We start from the raw sequence: 18,985 nt of genomic DNA, 5'->3' as shown, positions 1-18,985 counted from the left end.
ATTCCTTTACTTTCTGATTTACATTTGCAATTCTACTTTTCAAACAATTGACAAAGAAACTATCATAACATATAAAAACTGATAATATTATACAGAAAATGCATATATTATACAAGTATTATAAATGTGAAATAGATTGGGCAAGGTAATCCAAACATGCTTCTCAGTATCTAATTAGCTATAGTCTATGGTTTCAATTTTTCGTCAGAAGCTTAAGCGGACGTTTAAACAATTAGTCTGCTTGCACGGCTAAGAGCTTTGAAAGAGTGCAAATATGGAGAATTTATTGGTGTAGATATTATTCTGGGGACAGAAATCGCATGCCTGCCAGAGCAGCATATTTAACACTCAGACTTCTACAAGCTCAGAGTGCACACCGGAAGACTTCAAATCTGTATTGCAACAAGTTTCCAAGCATTTACTTATACTTATCAAAGCAGAAGCATCAACTAGTTATTGTCTTAAAAAATGGAAGCATCTAGTACCTCCAAGTAAAATTTATGTATTTGGAATAATGAAAATTTTATGTTGCGTGCCAACAAGAACTGTGGATTGATTGATGGAACTGAATACCATCTTAAAATAAGTTCTTCGAAACAGAATTACTAGAACTTTCAGCACATTCAGTTTCATCTTCCATTGCATGTACAACACAGCCATTTTTTAGTGAGGAGCTTTTGAAGTATCAAGACAATAACATTACAGCATAAGAGATATATGTCTATTGATAAGATAAGCCAAGCTGTAACACTTGATATAACTCATGATTTGGACTCAACAGACCCGCCAAAAAACAAAGTGCAGGTAATCAGCACAAAGCACCAAAACTCAAGCAAGTATTTGGAAACACCATATATCAGTAACATATTGGTCCAAAACCATGTAGAGGTCCAGGGATGACTTACTATATTATAGAGCCATCCCACAGATGATAATTATAAATAGAACTTACTATACGTGCAAGTTACAAAAACCAAATTATAACGTGCAGTAATTTCTTAAGAATATGTTGAGATATTCTCTAAAAATGGGACATTTGAAGATGTTGTTAGTGTGGGAAGTAAGAATGTACAAAAATTAATTTTCCTATATTAACTATACAACGCATATCATTAGAAGGAAAAAACAATCACACGCAGTCATGAAATTTTTGGTGCATATTAACTTTCAATTTAATTGGTGCATGTTATACTTTTATTTTTTATACGTTGGATTGACAAAATGTTTATATAATTTAATTTTATATTTTAAGCTATAAAAAGTAGAAAAGGTATTTTATATAGTACATGATGATGGATTAATTATCTCATATAAAATCATAGATCGCAAAATAAAGATTTCAAGAGAGAGAAGAAGATCTGGATATACGTATTGGATACAGAAACCCCTAAATTAGAATATCCCCACCCTTCATGTATGTACACAAGACTATAGGAGAGGGTAATCGGCATGAAATTTCTAAAGCAGGGTTAAGGTGCAGAATTATTTCAAGTGATATAAAAAGTGTTAAAATTTCATACATGAAGATTTTATACGAGTTTGTGTCAATAGTAACATACTTTAGAAGCCAGATTGTTAAAAACCTTATGTTCCTAGGTACGCAAAATATGTTAAATCTTTAATCTCCAGAGATCAATTTATGATCATATTATCTGATATATGCACAAGAAGCATAGCAATAAAGCAAGGATAAAACTTTTTAAGTAACATAGGCATCACTGATATAAATGTAATCTATTCCGAACATATGTCTTCCATTGTTCAGATTTTTAATGGTTATTTCAGGGATGGTATTTTTATGTTTAGATTCTTTACGAGGTTCAGGAATGGTTTGTTCAATGTTAAGATTCCTTACAAGGTAGTTCTGAAGCTTACATCAGAAATACACAAGATTAGGTACAGCTAGAGGCTTCCTTCAGAGTTCAGACTTTAGTCATTTTAAATGGGTTTTTGACTCTTTTGTTATCCGTACTAAAAAGAATTCGAATTAATAAAGTGTTCAATAACATATCTCAGTTCTCAAGTCTGCAAAATATATTACCAATATGCCAATTAATAATAACGCGCCAACGAAAAAAAGAAGCAAAAGAACCTCGCCTATGGAAGAGGTCAGAACCACTTTTAGGGGATATATATATATAGAAAATTAGAAACACATACATATACATATGCCACCGAGCAGGACACTAAACATAAATAATGAACAATATATTGTTGACCTAGTTTGAATCCTAATTCACTATGCATATTTCTTCCCAATTCTAAACTTCAGATTTTATCCTGAAAAAACATATCAATTGTATTTATAAAGGTTTCAAATTTTTTTTTTTTTTTTACCAGTCTTAACTCTTAACCTTATGTTTAACTTTTTTTATTTTAACAATTTAGTTCAATTTTTTAGAAAAGCATGTGACCCTGCGGCCGTTCTTATGTGTAATGTTTAGATGATAAGGATTCCATCCTCTTAAATACATTAAAAGGACCACGTGAATAGGAACCATTTCAAATTTTCAAAAGATTCGCTTATCATGCGAATTAATGCACTATCTAAACCGGATCGGGTCTGAAGCATCGCCAAGGACTATACAATTCACGATTATGATGTGTGAGAATAGCATTCTGAAAGCAGCTTGCAAGATCAATAGATGGGTGGACTACTTTAAAGCACATTGTAACAAGCTGATCGTAAATATATAATAATACTTTAGTAACATATATTAGTCACTTTAGATGCTCAAATATGATTTGTTATGACAGATAAAACATCAAAGTACAAAAAGAATATGTAACTAAACTAGTAAACATGATATGAAGCATTTCCGTACCTTCTTGCATAACTGAAGCTGTCTGTCTTCTGAGCAATGATTAATAAGAAAATCCGGCTTCCACTAGCAAAAGTTCTTGTATATGGAGACAACTTGCATAAAGTGAACTTTGAAGATTTTGAAGACAACAACATCAACTTTGGGGTCTTGGATAGATAACTAGATTCCAGCAGCTTTTAACTTTCCTGTAACAAATCTAAACCACATGACGGTGGAATATAATATAATGGAAGAATCAACTATTGTGTAGTAATATTGACCATTAGCTATAAAATCTTAAATTATGCAGTACACCCAGTACATAAGAACCAGTCGTTGGTAGGACCACAGGGTATCGTCACCAATACAAGGAAAGGGGGCTCAAAACTGTAAAGCATGAGGGACGGTGGTGGGTAAGACCGTGAGAGTACTTTGCGACATGACTGGTCATGATCAGTAGCTCAGGTGCCTTTGAGCCATATTAAGTGCTGAATGGAATAGGAGAATCGAGACTTTACATCAAATGTTAAAATAATTAAATAGGAGACCGCATATTTGTTTCAGTCCCACCATCATCTTTTGTAATTGATTTGCCGAATACTTAAAATGTAGGATTATATAAAATTCATTCAACTGATAAATACAATTGGCAATATTAGAGCATCGCAGAAATACATTAGGCCCGTTGATTTTATTCATACCAACCTATGATTTTGCACATTGCACCCCCCCCCCCCCACAGAACAGTACCGATTTCTTATCACAAGGTTTTTAAAGAAAATGAGTTGAAGTACGACTGAGGCCACATCTCCGAATGTTTGAAATTGAGCTCTAGTTTTTATGAATATGAGTTAAGGGGAGGGAGGAATGAAACTAAAAAATATTTACCTTTCGAAATTGTAAAATTTTCATTCCAGTTTCAGTAAGTTAATTATCTCCAAACAAACAAAGCATATAGGTCAATTATATTTTGTGCATACTGCATATATCAGAGCATCTACAAGAGGTAACCACATATGGCATTTTACACTCAAAACTAGCAATTTTAAAGACCAAAACGATACTATAGTAAATCAGAGATACATATTAAAGAACATGTCACCTCAAATATGTCGCCCTACTGTTTATTTGCAAAGTCTTCTTTGAACGATGTTTTAGTTCATTCCCCTTAAAAGCTAAAAAATAATTAATGTGAAAGTAACATAAAGAAAATTCAATCGCAGAGATATCAGATATTTGATTGTGCTCAAAGAAATATATGTCATTGGAGATGAAACACTATTTGTTGGGATGTAATTTGCAATTATAGGAATCGAGAGTATCGAAAAATGTGAACTCTCTTAGAGATGCTTATGCTCCCAGTGCTGAAATAATCAAAGGCATTCATCTATGAGATTTGCAGTAAAAACACATGAGAATGCATCACTGGAAATGTTATACAGCAATATACTGGAAGGCTGAGAACTTTTGCGGCCACACAAGGGGTTTGGAGTTGGGTCAAACGAGACCAGCTAAAACAAACTTGGAAAAAAACAAACCTTAAATTAAGAGTCGGATGTGGCAGTGAAAGAAACAGAGTCGTGCATACAAATGACCCACTTACTATGATATTAGCAGAAGAAAGTTCCCTTTGGTTCCAGACATGCTGAGCTCCACATTTCAGTACAGTCCAATGGGAAACATTTAAAGAAGGGCTGAAGCTTTAAAATCTATATTCCCTGGTAAAATACTGAGGAACTTGTTGACGGGGAATTTTTTTATCAATCAAAGTTTAATATTCTTAACAATCAGTTCTTTCATAGTTTATTTGATGAAGAGTATATATGCCATCGTAATGGACTCTTTCTCTTAGTCTTAAGACAGTGTATTAGCAAACTTTCCTAACGGCAAATGAAAAGATCTAGGTTTTCCAGACAAGGTTGCCAATTACCCTTTGAACAATAGACCACTTTCTTACAATGCGTAATATACTCTATATAACCATATTTTAAATTTTAACGGTATAGGGAATATCATATTGGGCAATTTTGCCTTATAAATGACAAGGATTAATCAAAACTTGCAGAAACATATTAGTCAGTTCCTTATCAACCAAATTGATTAGCTTAAACTAATCAGGAAAAAAATTATTTTTTGGTAAAGGTCAATTAAAGATATTTGGTACTAATGCATAGGCTCGAACCTCGATCTTATTACCACAAGGAGAGAGGTGTGCCCTACGCCAAGCCTAGCAGATGATCAGAAAAACTTAACTGGGTCTACATTGTAACAAGAAACTTTAAAGATTCATCGTTGATACTGATTCCCCTCCTACGCAATTTCCTTTGGGTTTTAAAATCAGAAAATTACTTATCATTAATCTTATTCTGCATGATATATTCTCCCAACTGGCAGAACCCACCACCTTTCCACTGTATAAAAGAACTCAGTTGATAACATCTTTATGCATCCCTTGACTTCATCATCTTACTTGACTAAGAGCATTCATCCTTTCTCACTCCATACCCATTGTCCAAGGCCTTGCCTAGTCAGGCTTGCATTTGCATATTGGTTTTACTACGCAATTTGTGTATCAAACCAAACTTTACTATTGTTACCACTCACAGTTTGTCATTTTTACTTTTAGTTTTCAGATTATACATATTAAACTCTGATATTTATAATGGCATCCAAATCCAGTACCATCTCTAGTTCCAACTCCACCTGGACTCCCAAGCAAAACAAACTATTTGAGAAGGCCCTTGCTAAATTTGATAAAGACACCCCTGATCGTTGGCACAATATTGCCAAAGCTGTTGGTGGAAAATCTGCGGAGGAAGTCAAAAGGCACTACGAAAAACTCATAGAGGACGTGAAAAGTATTGAGTCTGGTACCATTCCATTCCCGAAGTATAGATAAACATGATAATAGATGCCAACTCGCTTCAAAAATCGTTAAAGGTAACATAACTCTGCTACATATTATTTCATATTACACTTATATATGCTGCTGTGTGCGGGGCCGGACACCACTATAAGTCCGGATCTATCACAAAATTAGTTTTAAGAATATAATGCTGTTTCTTTAATCTTTGTATTTTAAGAGTAGAGCATTGTAATATTTAATTTTTGCCCCAAAACATTAAACACAAACACAGAGATAAACATAATTCATAAGTGATACAATAGAAATGATGGCTTTTCAAAAATTTATATAACTATATATAGGAATTGGATTATTTTCCTATTGTTTACGAGTTTTTGTTAAATACACACACACACTTTATATAAAACTTCTACATTTTTTGGTATACATGTTCTGAAAAAATTTTATGCCCAAAACTAAAGGGTTCCTCTTCAAGGTTCTATAGAGGGTAATTCAGGGCCCAGGATCAGCCCTGAAACCCTTCAATCCTGGCTCCATTCTGGCTGCTAAGGTTGCTGTAGTTATTAATAATTATATTAGTATGTCCTTTCTACCAATACAAAATATTTTATCCATCAACATTCTGCAAGAATCCTTTTTTGAAACAACATCCTTTTTAAACGAATTTATACTGGTGACATCAGTCCAGGAACACATACTTGTTTTGGGATCATGAAAGAACCCAAGTGGAGCTAAAAAGTTTAAAAAAGCCATCATACTATGTTCCAACAATATCTCAATTTGTCATAAATTCAAGTTCCTTTTGCCATATTGTATATCGTTTTCTTTTCAAAGACAAAGTAATGCCACACTCCAGTCAACTCCCTTACCTTGTCTAAAAGCAGATATATACCCCATATGTGATCTAATCTTACCCTTTGTGGTCCATAAAACAATCCATTTCTGAGATGCGAACTCACTTCTCCCTCAACCACACAGTAGATACTCTATAAACCCAACTCAATACTTTAATTTCCACTTTCTCGTTTCTTTACATTCTTTGTATTGTAATAATTAGCCTTTTACTCAAAATGTACTTGTGCTATTCCACGCTATATTATACTTTTGGCATCAAACTAGGTTTTGTAAGCATTAAATTCCCAAAACCATTGACATTACATTGATTCCAAATCATTGTTAAGTGAATCTCTTTGAATAATGATTCTATAATTCTGTAATAATTTTTTCAATCTTTCGGGTTGTAATCATGTTGACTCTCTTTGTAACAGGTTAACATATGTAGTGTATGAAGCTCCGAAACTGAAATTCAAGATGCTTCTGCATAGTAGTAGCCAATCCTACTACCAGCTTCTTCTATCCAAGCTTTTAAATTTGCTATATACTGTATTACTTATACATAATGTAGTGCAACATGCACCTACTACATGTATTGCTTTGGTAATTATCTTGTACCAGAATTGCTTCATCAATAAGAATACAAATGTGTGTGATGCTTGAATTAATTTGAATGAACTATACGTGATCTATGAAATAAAGCTTTACTCCCTCCGTCTCGTCAGGCTGTTTGCACGCATTTTGAGGCTCTCGTAAAGTATAGTTCTATAACATATTTTTAATTTTTTCTTATTCTGAATAAAAGTTTTAGCTTCAAACTTTTTTTCAGGAATTTTTTAAAAAATAATTATATAATGTAAGTATACTTTATAAGAGCATCTCCAAGAGGCTCTTCATTTAGGCTCCTAACTTGAGATTTGAGGAGAGAGAGGCAAAATGTTGCTCCAAAAGACTCTTAAGTGGCTCTTAAATCACTAAGAGCCTCTTGTTTCTCTCTCCTCTCTCCTCAAAGTTAAGAGCCACCACATGGCTCCTAACTTATTTTTTCACAATAAAAAAATCCTTCCCTCCAATTCACCTCCATCTTTTCCTCTCTTTTTGTTTTGTTTCCCAATATAGTGGAGCCCAATATGAATAAAATATGAAATAGAGAAGGGATATAGAGAGCATTGTTGGAGTGTACACTCTTAATTTTGTACTAAATTGCTAAGAGTCACATTGTTTATATTATATTTAGGAGCCAACAAGGAGTCTCTTGGAGATGCTCTAAGAGCCTTAAAATGCGTGTCAAAAAATAACGTAAAGAACCTGATGCGACGGAGGGAGTATAAGATATGCAATCCTGAATCAAAACTGCGAATCAAGTGTAGTATCACGTTTAATGAGAGAGACAAGTCTTATAGCAGTATCTTTAACTAGCTTGGTGTTTGAATTTCTACAAAATAAACTCTTTATCACTATAAATAATGTCGTGTCAAAACTGAAAACGCACACATGAATCAATATCATGGTATCGCATAAATTTGCACCAAAGGTTGCAAACTCAAAACAAGGATATCGCACAACAGGCTATCAATTATCATTGATAGACAATCATGTACATTGTGAAAAATATCAAGATTAGTAATTTATCATTAACACATAAACATGATAAACATTTTAAGCCCTTCCTTAACCGACCCAGGTTTAGAAATGTTGGTCACTTACATTCGAGAAAAGGGGGAACTTCAATATTTCTCCCTAATTAATCACATTATAGCTTCTAACAAGTAAACAGTTATGTATGTACTGAAATCAAGAACTTGAGTGCTGAGGGTTTGATGAGTATATACCTGAATCGTTGCTCTAAAATACTCGTTCTCCATGTAGCTGAAAGAAGAAAAAAAACTGTTAATTTGGGTAGTTTTTGAGTTTTTGCACCTCCGGCCATATAATTTCCTTTAATTTTGTCATATTTTGTCAGGGCAGTTATATATTTTCAAGTTTTTCAAAATTGTGGTACATATTTTTTGGGTCATTTTGTTCACAGATCCTACATTTTATTCAAACACATCAAATAAATTAATAATAATTAAGATATTGGATTCTCTTTTATATAAATTTACACAATTATTAATTAATTTATAATATCAACAACCCGCTTTGGTTCTAAGAGGGGTGTATTGGATTGGGATTTTAAAGCATTTTTTTGCATTCATGAAATCCGAGGGTATTCGATTGGGATTGTTTGAAATCCATTAAAATCTTGAGGTATTCAATTGGGATTTTAAACTATGCTACAAAATCTAGTGGTATTCAATTGGGATTTTAAATTATGCTTTAAAATCCGATGGTATTCAATTGGGATTGTTTAAAATCCATTAAAATCTGATGGTATTCAAATGCTGATGGATTTTTTTTCATTTCATAAAATGATGGATTTTGTGGCATTCTTCAGTGTATTTTAAGTTTTTTGAAATCCCACCAAATTCAATGGGATTTTGAAGCATTATACCTAAATCCTATCAACTCTGCGACATTTCATCAAAAATCCGCAAAAAAATCAAAATCCCATGCAATCCATTAAAATCCATAGACTAAAAACAATGCATTAAAATCCCAATCGAATACACCCCCGTAAATATAATAAACAAGGCTGACCATTCCATTTTTTAAATTGGATATACACCATCTATTTTTTTTTATCACACTCTAAATTTTGATCTTATGTCCTGATCAAATAATCAGTTTATATTTTCTCCTATCTTTGTAGAATTTTAAATTTATTCCATCATCAAATCAATTATGAGTTGTCATATCCCTTTTACGTCAAAAAAAAAAAAAAATTATGAGTTGTCATATCTATGTAATTATCCTGCACTATTATCAATTTCGAGGTGTTTGAAGCTTCATTTTGTAATGTCATGCTCCCTTTTAATATCATGTATGATGAAATGTTCTGAGTTTCAAGTATCACGTATACTCTGTTCATTTGGGTATATCATCAAGCTACTTGCTCCATAGTATGAAATTCCCACTATCAATTCTAATAAATGAGCCCACCGCAATGTGATGTCAGGGAACCTAAAATGTAAACTCCTCTTGCCTTTCTTGCCAAGACCACCCCTTCTTGCCTTTCTCTGCTCATATTCTTCATCATCGACCGCCTACTCAAATTGACGACCAGGACAGGTAATGCAGATGATTAACCATCCGACAACGTTTTATCCATGGTAATGATGGCTGGTGCCTCGTAGAAAGGCTAAGAAAGCCGCTATCTCCTCTGACATCAATCTTCTTACAAAAAGCACAACTGCGCGACTGCAGTGTAATTTTGTGTTGGAACCACCTAAACAAAATTCCAAAACTGACTGTGCTGCCAGAGAACTGCCCTTCAAAGCACTATCTGTCCATTTAGTCATCTTAAACAGTTATAGATGTAATTCGGTCATCAATATCATCAAGTTCAAAGTCTCTACAGATCCTAAATAACACTAGCATGGAAACAAACACACATCCAAGTTTCACATCAAATGCCTGTAAACGTTTATATCAAAACCAAAACTAAACTGCAATTGTATGTTATACTTCCCTCTATATATGCATTGCTTTATACAAAATATGTGTAATATGCATAGCCTAAGCAGAATTATCATACATCAACACTACCGATCTGAATCAATTAAGGCCTCAAATTATACATATTCCAACAAAGAGAATCAAATTACGAACTGTATCATACAAAACAGAAAAACATAAATATACATATATGATGAAGTTGTGTACAGATTTAAAAAGTCAATAGATGAACCGGAACCTGTGTATAGAAGAATCGATTATAGAGTAGAATCTTCAGAGAGAACTTTCTCTCTTTATTTCTGAGCAAACTGAATCACTAAATCGGACAAGTGATCGGTCTGAATTCTGATAGTCAATATGGTCACACATTGGTCCATGCAAAATGATTGGATCATAAGCAACTGGTCACAGCTTCAGACAATCTAGCTATTAGAAACACTATAGCTAACAAACTAGCTACTAAAAATCAAGCTGGTAAAATCAAAAACAAGTCCAGACGACAACCTTTTTTTATAAATAAACTCAGCACACAATTCTGAGCAAATTCTGAATAAACCCTCTTACATAAGGTAAATATAAATTATTAATAAAACTCAATTTATCAAAATAAATAAATATGGAGTTCTTTAACTTACTATTCTGATTCTTGTACAATTAGTCCTTGACTGTCCTCCTACACCATACTACGGACACAGTTCAGACTTCAGCCTATTACCAGACTTCAGCCTCTACACTTCCACTTTGCCACGTCCATATTGCCGGCTTCACTCGTCAAATAAATAGCTGCAACGAAGCCAATTTATAATAAAAAATTGTCAGCTGTTGTGATGTACAACTCCTAATTCGTTAAATAACTAAGATACTACTGGGCCAAAGCTATTGTCTATTGATAATTTGATAATAGTAAAACTTGAACAAATTGAGCAGATTAAAAAGTAAAAAATGAGCTATAGTCGTTTACCTCAGTGTGTTTGTGTACACAATCAGTAATTTGTAAGATAAAACTTGTGTTGCACCAATAAAAATATTTATAATTTGACATGAAACCCTTTCATATCACTGTCTACACAAGTTCCTTAGATAATTTTTAGTTTGGAACAAAAAGAAAGGAATCAAGGATACAAGTCCAAAGTGTGAACAAAATTGGTGTGCAATCTTTATTAACATGGTGCATAGGCTGCTAGCAGACTTTACATTAAAGGGACAAGATTTAAAATTAGTGACTAGTAGTTTTGAAGTTTTCTCTTTCTAAATAAAAATATTTGATCCAAATTTTTATTCACAAAAAAATCAAATAAAAATAATATACCGTCAACTCACCTCAAGATATTTGTCAAAAGTCAAAGCGTCCTGTAATAAAAAAACGAGGGAGTATCTGGACGGACTCCTTCCTCCTTTGTAAATGACTCCTGCATCAATTCCATCCCAGGAACACAGACCAAACTAGGCGTATAATTGAAACACGTCATGAAGCAACCAGAGTCGGACGACTCAACAAACTTAGTTTCTCCTGTTTCCGGATCATAGACATTAAATGGACCCCTTTTCCCATAAATCAAAATATCACCCCCATTCTTAAAACACTGAGAAAGCTGCCTGCCTCCGTAGCTAATATCCACAGGTCCGACAGTGTACATCTTACTCCAAACACCACCACAATGAGATTCCTCATCGTCCAAAGAGTAGATATCCACCAAAGATTTTACTCCGGTCACATTATAAGCCATCCCAAAAAGACCGTCTTTGATATTGACAATATGGAATCTATTTTTGCCAGTTTTAAGAGCATCGAAATCAGGCAAGACGCGGAACTCATTAACCCGGGGCACAAACTTAAAGGTGGAGATCAATTTACGCCTACGCCTCTTCCCATCCAATTGCAAATACTTCTCGTAACTCCAATAAGGAATTCCCTTGACAATCGTGGACGGAGGCATAATAAGATTAGATTTAAGTATCCGTCCAACAGGCAACCCGGAACAAGGAGGGACAGGGAGTGTAGTCCAAATAGCGGAATTAAATGAGTAAACACAAATTTGGGAAGGACCAGAAGTGGCAGAGTCACAACAGAAAAGCAAAAGCTTGTAATCATTTAACACATGATCCCACGCAAACCCTCCAAGAAAGTGATTACACCGATCCTTGGTGGGATGATAATGAGCCGGGGGCATAGGAAAGAACTTGAGCTGCGCGACTGCGGGATTCCACAAACAAAATCTCTTTCCTTGAAGACAAGAGAGCGACTAAGCCATTGATGGAGCCCAGCAAGGAGTGGCGAATATAGGGTACGTTACGCAGAGGAATAGCAGTAGTGCGGGAGAGAATTTGTATTCCGTTGGGAACAATTAGTTTGTTAATTATAACGAGATTTTCTTCTTCTTGTGGGTAATTTTGTTGACGGGTAAGGTGGGAATTGATGAAATCGGGTGTGGAGAAGCGAGAATTCCAGGACTTACAAACGAGGCGGCAACGGAGTATGTGTTTTGGAGGGAGGCGAGTCAGGATCTCGTTGTGGATTATATCGTCTGGCAGCGTCACGGTTTTAGGGTCCCGAATCTGGTCATTGTGCTGATGCGGCTGCTCCTTATCCTCCTCGTCGATGCCGGTGAATTGGGAGCTGCTTCTGCTTCTTTTTCGTTGTCTTCGATGAAAACGTGGCTCTGCTGCTTGTGTTTCCATGGTTTTGAGATTCAATTTACAAAAACTACCCTTTTGGTCTTTGCATTCCACCGTTTATAACTTCCCAGAAATTTTCAGTTCTAAACCGGGCCGGGTCGGATGGGCTGGTCTAAGCTCATATGTCTGATTTTTAACGAGCGAGAAGCGACCCATATATGATTTTGGAAAAATGGCCCTGTCAATATAAATATATCGTTTTTCTGTTAAATGGCTCCCGATATCATTAGCTAAGCTGCTAAAGTATATGAAATTATGTTTTAAACAAATAGTAAAATGTTATATCATGTAATGTTTTTCATTTTATTAACAATGAAAATGTTATACGAAATAGCGTTTTTTAATTTGAAGTTATGTCTTGAATATTTTTAGGTACCAAACTCTCAAGTCTAAGGCCCTAAATCCTAATTAATTCTAGATTTATGACTTAATAAAGTGAAAATTTTGAATATAAATTAACAGTTGATACTCTCTCCGTCTCAGTCAATAGTATACAGTTACCACTTTTGGACGTCTCATCATTTATATACATTACCCTTTATAGTAAATTTTTAATATTAAAAAAGTAACCCCACCTACTTTATTAACTCACAGATAACAACATTAGTCATGTTAATCACATTTTATTTGTTAATTAATTATACCTAATTAATCAGATTATACTGTCAGATTTTACACCGTCCCATCCACCTCTTTCATTTTCTCCCCTCACTCTCTTTTTCTCCCCTCTCTCGCCTCGCGATGAAACCTAATTTACTTTTCCTCCAATTCCTTCTTCGTCTCTTTGTTCCATATATAATCAATCCAACATGTATAATGGAATCCCAGCGGATACATGATTCAGCCCCAACATCTGATTTTGATTCCGAGACGATATCTTCTCCTTTCTCGCTAGCTCTCGTCACAAACTTGCGCGTACATATAATCGAAGATTATTTGGACAGATTTGAAGTTGTGGAAGACACGCCGGTGAAGGTGAAAAAGCGTGAATATCAACAGAAATTAAACTCTTCAAAAGTTAAGAAGTTGAAATTTGAATGATTTATTTATACTTGAAACAAAAATACTGCGACTTAGAGTTTAGGATCGAGGATTTAGAAAACTATATTAAATATAATTTTAATAAGTTTTTATTTTTATTTTCTATTATTATTATAATGTTGAATTCGAATTAATTAATTAAAAAAATATTATAAAAGTAAAGAAAAATAATTTAAGAAAAATAAAAATCAAATACTTAATTATCAAGAATAAAATGAGGGATCAAGTTGATAATCTTCTCTCTCAAACTCTTTCTCCCTCTCAAACCCTAGCCTCCACTAAAGAATTTTGAGGGGGCTTCTATCGGTTTTCACCGGTGGAAAGCTCCGATTCCTTTTTTTTCGTTTGTTATTTGAAATCTTATTTTCCTTTCAATAAGTTCCCAATTTATTTGGGTTTTGTTAGTCTCTCCTTCTTGTGAGAGTTGGTTTATGTTTTGGTGTGTTTTGATGTTCTCCATGACCGAGGTTATAGATCGGCATGATTTTCATGAGTTTGATTCAGGTTTGAAAGTTATTATGGAATCGCATCTATGGTCGATTGTTCAGAACATTCAGGTGAAAGCCAATCGGGTGAAAACCAATCAGGTGAAAACAAGTACATATATTCAAATCATCTTCAAATCGCTTAGTTGCCTCTCCAAGAAGGAAGAATTCAACAGCGATATAATTCAGCGTCCATCCAATTTCGTTTATATTTGTAGATGCCGTATGACTTTTGATTAATGAATTGATTCCTTTTTATTAAAAAAAATGAGGGATCAGTTGGAGATAGATCCCTTTAAGTAAGATCTCGTCGAAAAAATCTATGGGGCCATTTGGCTGAGTTTAAAAGAAGTGACTTATTGCTTAAAATAAAGAAGTGCATTAAAAGTGATAAGTTGGTTGGACTTATAAGCTATCAGAAGTGTTTGGATACCGTGATTTATAAGCTACTAGAAGTTTCTTAAGTGTTTGGATAACTTAACTTATAAGTTGGTATTAGTTTGGTAACTTTGTAATATAAATAATTTGTTTCTTTTAAAAAATCAATTATAATTACAAAAGATTTTTTATTGTTAATACATGAAATATTTTACAAGTACCAAATTTTAAACGTTGCATTAAAATTAAAAAATTAATAACCGCATTAAAATTAAAAAAATTTGGACTAAATTTAATACACTAAATTCTAGATCAAGAGCAATATTATCAGCTAATGAACATAAATAATTTATTACCAGCAAGTAAGACAGATCCAAACTCTGCATCTCCTTACACTTAGCAGCAATCAAACCAACTCCTAAATTCCCAACACCTAAACACCACCTAGAAAGAAGCAGAAGTCGGGGGTGAAAAATAAGCTAGATTTCAAAGCTTATTTTGATGGGCTTATTTCCGCTTAATCCACCAGCTTCTTTTGTTGCCAGACGGTCCGTGTAAAAGCTGAAGTGAGCTTCTGAGGCTTTTAAGCCCAGAAGTCACACAGCCAAACTAGGGTTAAAAATGGGGTGGGGAAAATGGAGAACCCGCCCCAACCCGCCCTGAATGGGGCAGATCCGCCCCGCTAATATGGGGAATGGGGTAGTGGCGGGGAATGATTTTCTGCCCCGCCAAAATATGGAGCAAGTATGGTATTTGTTGAATCCCCGCGGGGATTCTCCGCCCCGCCCCGCATATATTTAATATAAATAAATAATTATATTTAATATAATATATTTATTATATATAATATAATATATTTATTTTTAATATTATTATTTCAAAACTATAATTTTAAAAGATATAACATGTCTCTTTGATTTCTATTATATTTAGTTTTTTATTTTTAATATACATGTCTCATATATTTTTTTTAAATTCTGAAGAAAAAATTACTAAATTTTAAAGTAGTTATTTGAAGTGTAATATTATAGCAGCGGGGCGTGGTAGGGCGAAATAATATTAAATCCCCGGTGGGGCGGGGATGGGGATCAAAAATAAATCCCCGCGGGGAATGGGGCGGGGATGGGGCATGGAAAATATATATAGGACGGGGCTGGGAAATGAAGTTCCCGCCTCGAACCCGCCCCATTTTTAACCCTAAGCCAAGCACGCACTATATAATATATCCTTCAAAAATTACAAATTTAGAAAATACTCCCTCCGTCCCGGTAGATTATATACGTTTGGTTTGGACACGGAGACCAAGAAAAAGTGTAAAAAGTGAGTAAATTGAGATGAAAAGTGAGTAAAGTGGTGGGACCCATTTATATTTAATGATAGATTTGAGATAGTGGGGGAAAATAGTGGGTGTAATAGTGTTTATATTATTATAGAATGGAGATAGTGGAAGAATGTAGTGGGTGTAGTAGTGTTTTATATTATAAAAAGTTACTATATTTAGAATGTATAGAAATGATGGGACGTCCCAAAAAGGAAACTGTATAGAAATGAGTGGGACGGAGGGAGTATACAGCTAACGCATCATCACTGCACACACAACCAACCATTAGATTTTCTGACAAAGTGGTGCCCGTGACGTAAAACCAGTCACCAAAAACTAAGCTAAAAAACACACCCCCTCGGCCTTCTCTACTGTTTTCTCCAGTCTCCATAACTCCCCATTATCACATTGCCTCACAATCACAAATGGCCACTACATTATCTTCATTGACACTCCTCTCCATTATTTTCACACTCCTACTTCGTCAAGCACATTCAGTCACTCACTGGGAAGACATACGAGTACTTGAAGATTTCAAGAACGCAGTTACGCCAAACTCAGTGAGTCCTGGCTCGTGTCTGAGTTCGTGGGACTTTACACTCGACCCGTGTGACAATCTTTACTCTGATAAATTCACTTGTGGCTTTCGATGCGATTTAGTAGTATCGAATGCGAGCCGAGTCACTGAACTCGCTCTTGACCAAGCGGGTTACTCGGGCACACTCAGTTCTAACTTGAACCTCCCTTACCTCCAAACACTCGACCTTTCTAACAATTTCTTCACTGGCCCGATACCCAACTCGTTATCGAACTTGACTCGGTTGCAAAAACTCAGTTTATCAGGTAACTCGTTCACCAGCTCCGTCCCTGACTCAATTGGCTCGCTCATCAGTCTCGAAGATCTTTCACTCGACTATAATGACCTCAGGGGCACAGTCCCGTTTGCCCTCAACGGTCTAAAGAATTTAAAAAGACTCCAACTCGGAAGCAACCAGCTAACAGGCGAGTTCCCCGAGTTGACTCAGCTGAGTCAACTCGTTTTCCTCGACGCCAGCAACAATGCCATCTCTGGCAACATCCCATCTCGCTTCCCACCGTCTGTTATGGAAATCATCATGCGAAACAATCAAATCCAAGGCAAAATCCCCGAAAATATACTTTCAAATTTGAGTTATTTACAAGTACTCGACCTGAGTCACAACCAACTCACCGAGTCAATCCCACCGAGTCTCTTCACTCACCCCACTTTACAACAACTAACCCTCTCATACAATAATTTACAAGCCATTCAATCCCCTGCAACCTCAAATTACCAAAACACCCTTATAGAAATAGATTTAAGCAACAACAATATCCACGGGTTTCTACCCGGTTTCATGGGTCGGATGCCCAGCTTATCCGCTTTATCACTGGAAAATAATAAATTCACGGGTATGATACCGACCCAATACGCCGTAAAAGCGGTGTTCCCGGAGACCGGAACGGTGCCGTTTCAGAGACTATTGCTGGGAGGGAACTATTTGCTTGGAGGCATACCGGGTCCTTTAACGGGTCTAAAACCCGGGTCGGTTAATGTAAATTTGGGTGATAATTGTTTGTACCGGTGTCCTGCAATGTTTTTCTTTTGTCAGGGTGGGTCACAAAAGTCATTTACAGAGTGTAAAAACTTTGGGCCCGTCATTCCTTGAACGTTGTACTCTACTCGTTTCCACTGCCTATATGTAATCTACTTGCAGTGTACATTATTATTAGCTTTAGGTTTTGTCAGGAATCTAATGCTTCTGTTAAGGATTGGAATTCCAGATATTTTTCATTGTTTTTTGTTGTATAATAATAATAATAATAAAATCGTTTTGTTGAGTGAATAGTTGATTTATGACATCCTTAGTAAATTATTATCTTTTTCTATTTTATGTGTTAAATTTTAAGATTATGACGGAATTTTCTATATTATATAACTAAAATTTTAAAACTTTTACCTTGAAATTTATTTCTCAAAAATTTTATAATCGTCCATAAATAATTTTGATATTTTAATCAAAATTGGGTCAATTTTGTGATTGAAATCAAAAATGGATAACAAAATTCAAATGAAATGACAAAATTTTTCTATTATAATATTGGTATTTCTGAATGATACCACTTTTTTACTTACAAGCGATAGCACCGTATATTTACTTATTGATTAAAAGTAGCATAGCGGGGGTTTGACAACATGAACTTATTGCTTATTTGGAAAAAAAGTTGCTCCAACTTATTTACGTACCGTTTGGCAACCTAAAAAAAGCACTTAAAATGAGGCTTAAAAGCCTTAAAAAAAAGCTAAGAAACCTAGCTTAAAGCTTATTTTAACAAAATAAGTCACGAGTACCCAAACACTTTTTTTTTTTTTTTGAAACAAGTACCCAAACACTTTTAATAACTTATAAATTCAATTCAACTTTTCATTTATAATTCACCTTTTTACTTTAGATAATAAATCACATTTTTTAAATTAAGCCAAACAGCCCGTAATGTTAGCATCTTAACTTAAAAGTTAAGACGTCGTATCATCGAAAAGGATGCCGGATTTTGCAAAACCTATAGGCTATACATCAATCGGATATTGGAAAACCTATAGGCTATAGGCTATGCATCAGCCGACGAGTTTCGAATTCTAGGTAAGCCCTAAACAGTAAACATAGCTCAAATTATTCAGTTTAGCTTATTTATTTTTTTTATACCCAACATCACAACCAACCAAGGAACAATACAAATCATCAACCACAACGTGGATTTCGGCAAAATCAAATATAAAAACAGGAAACCAAATACTAATAAATACAATCAACTTCAAAAATTGTTTAAAACTCAGTACAAAACACAAAACACAAAACAATGGGGCCGTTTGGGTGTACTCAAAATAAGTGTTTTTTGATTAAAGTAAAAAAAGTGAAGTAGAAATTAGAAGTTAGTTGAGACTTATAAGTGATTAAAGTGTTTGGGGAAAAAGTAGAAGTCATGAAACAAAAGCTAGGAATCC

General features: G+C 34.6%; 2 protein-coding genes and 2 long non-coding RNA genes across 8 annotated transcripts; 2 read left to right on the top strand and 2 right to left on the bottom strand.

The window, feature by feature from the left end:
* Positions 1-65: 65 nt before the first annotated feature.
* Positions 66-8,606, bottom strand: LOC108227663 (uncharacterized). 3 transcript variants are annotated; one of them, XR_010284626.1, is made up of 4 exons: positions 8,337-8,606; positions 3,907-4,522; positions 2,826-3,010; positions 66-392 (listed from the first exon to the last, which is right to left on the bottom strand). It is a non-coding gene; the product is annotated as an uncharacterized LOC108227663 (long non-coding RNA). The 3 variants fall into 3 exon arrangements; XR_001808029.2 differs by lacking the exon at positions 3,907-4,522 and having other exon boundaries at positions 8,337-8,587; XR_010284625.1 differs by lacking the exon at positions 8,337-8,606 and having other exon boundaries at positions 3,907-4,776.
* On the top strand, positions 5,467-7,172 carry LOC108227662 (protein RADIALIS-like 3). Its single transcript, XM_017402940.2, has 2 exons — positions 5,467-5,744; positions 6,939-7,172. The coding sequence occupies exon 1, from the start codon at positions 5,467-5,469 to the stop codon at positions 5,701-5,703; it is 237 nt and encodes a 78-aa protein (XP_017258429.1). The 3' UTR covers positions 5,704-5,744; positions 6,939-7,172.
* Positions 8,607-9,386: 780 nt separating the features above from the next.
* LOC108227661 (uncharacterized) lies at positions 9,387-12,849 on the bottom strand. Of its 3 annotated transcripts, none has more exons than XR_001808028.2 (3): positions 11,383-12,781; positions 10,698-10,845; positions 9,387-9,889 (listed from the first exon to the last, which is right to left on the bottom strand). It is a non-coding gene; the product is annotated as an uncharacterized LOC108227661 (long non-coding RNA). The 3 variants fall into 3 exon arrangements; XR_010284912.1 differs by lacking the exon at positions 9,387-9,889 and adding an exon at positions 9,897-10,473; XR_010284911.1 differs by lacking the exon at positions 9,387-9,889 and having other exon boundaries at positions 10,538-10,845; positions 11,383-12,849.
* A 3,381-nt stretch (positions 12,850-16,230) lies between these two features.
* LOC108225394 (leucine-rich repeat receptor-like serine/threonine-protein kinase At1g17230) lies at positions 16,231-17,828 on the top strand. The gene has a single exon (XM_017400244.2). It carries the CDS (start codon positions 16,389-16,391, stop codon positions 17,649-17,651), a length of 1,263 nt encoding a protein of 420 aa, XP_017255733.1. The 5' UTR covers positions 16,231-16,388; the 3' UTR covers positions 17,652-17,828.
* Positions 17,829-18,985: the final 1,157 nt, after the last annotated feature.

The sequence above is a fragment of the Daucus carota genome, chromosome 6, assembly GCF_001625215.2.
Source record: "Daucus carota subsp. sativus chromosome 6, DH1 v3.0, whole genome shotgun sequence".
In the NCBI taxonomy this organism is placed as follows: domain Eukaryota; kingdom Viridiplantae; phylum Streptophyta; class Magnoliopsida; order Apiales; family Apiaceae; genus Daucus; species Daucus carota.
Note: the sequence above shows the minus strand (reverse complement) of the source record. Positions and strands in the feature narration are given on the sequence as shown.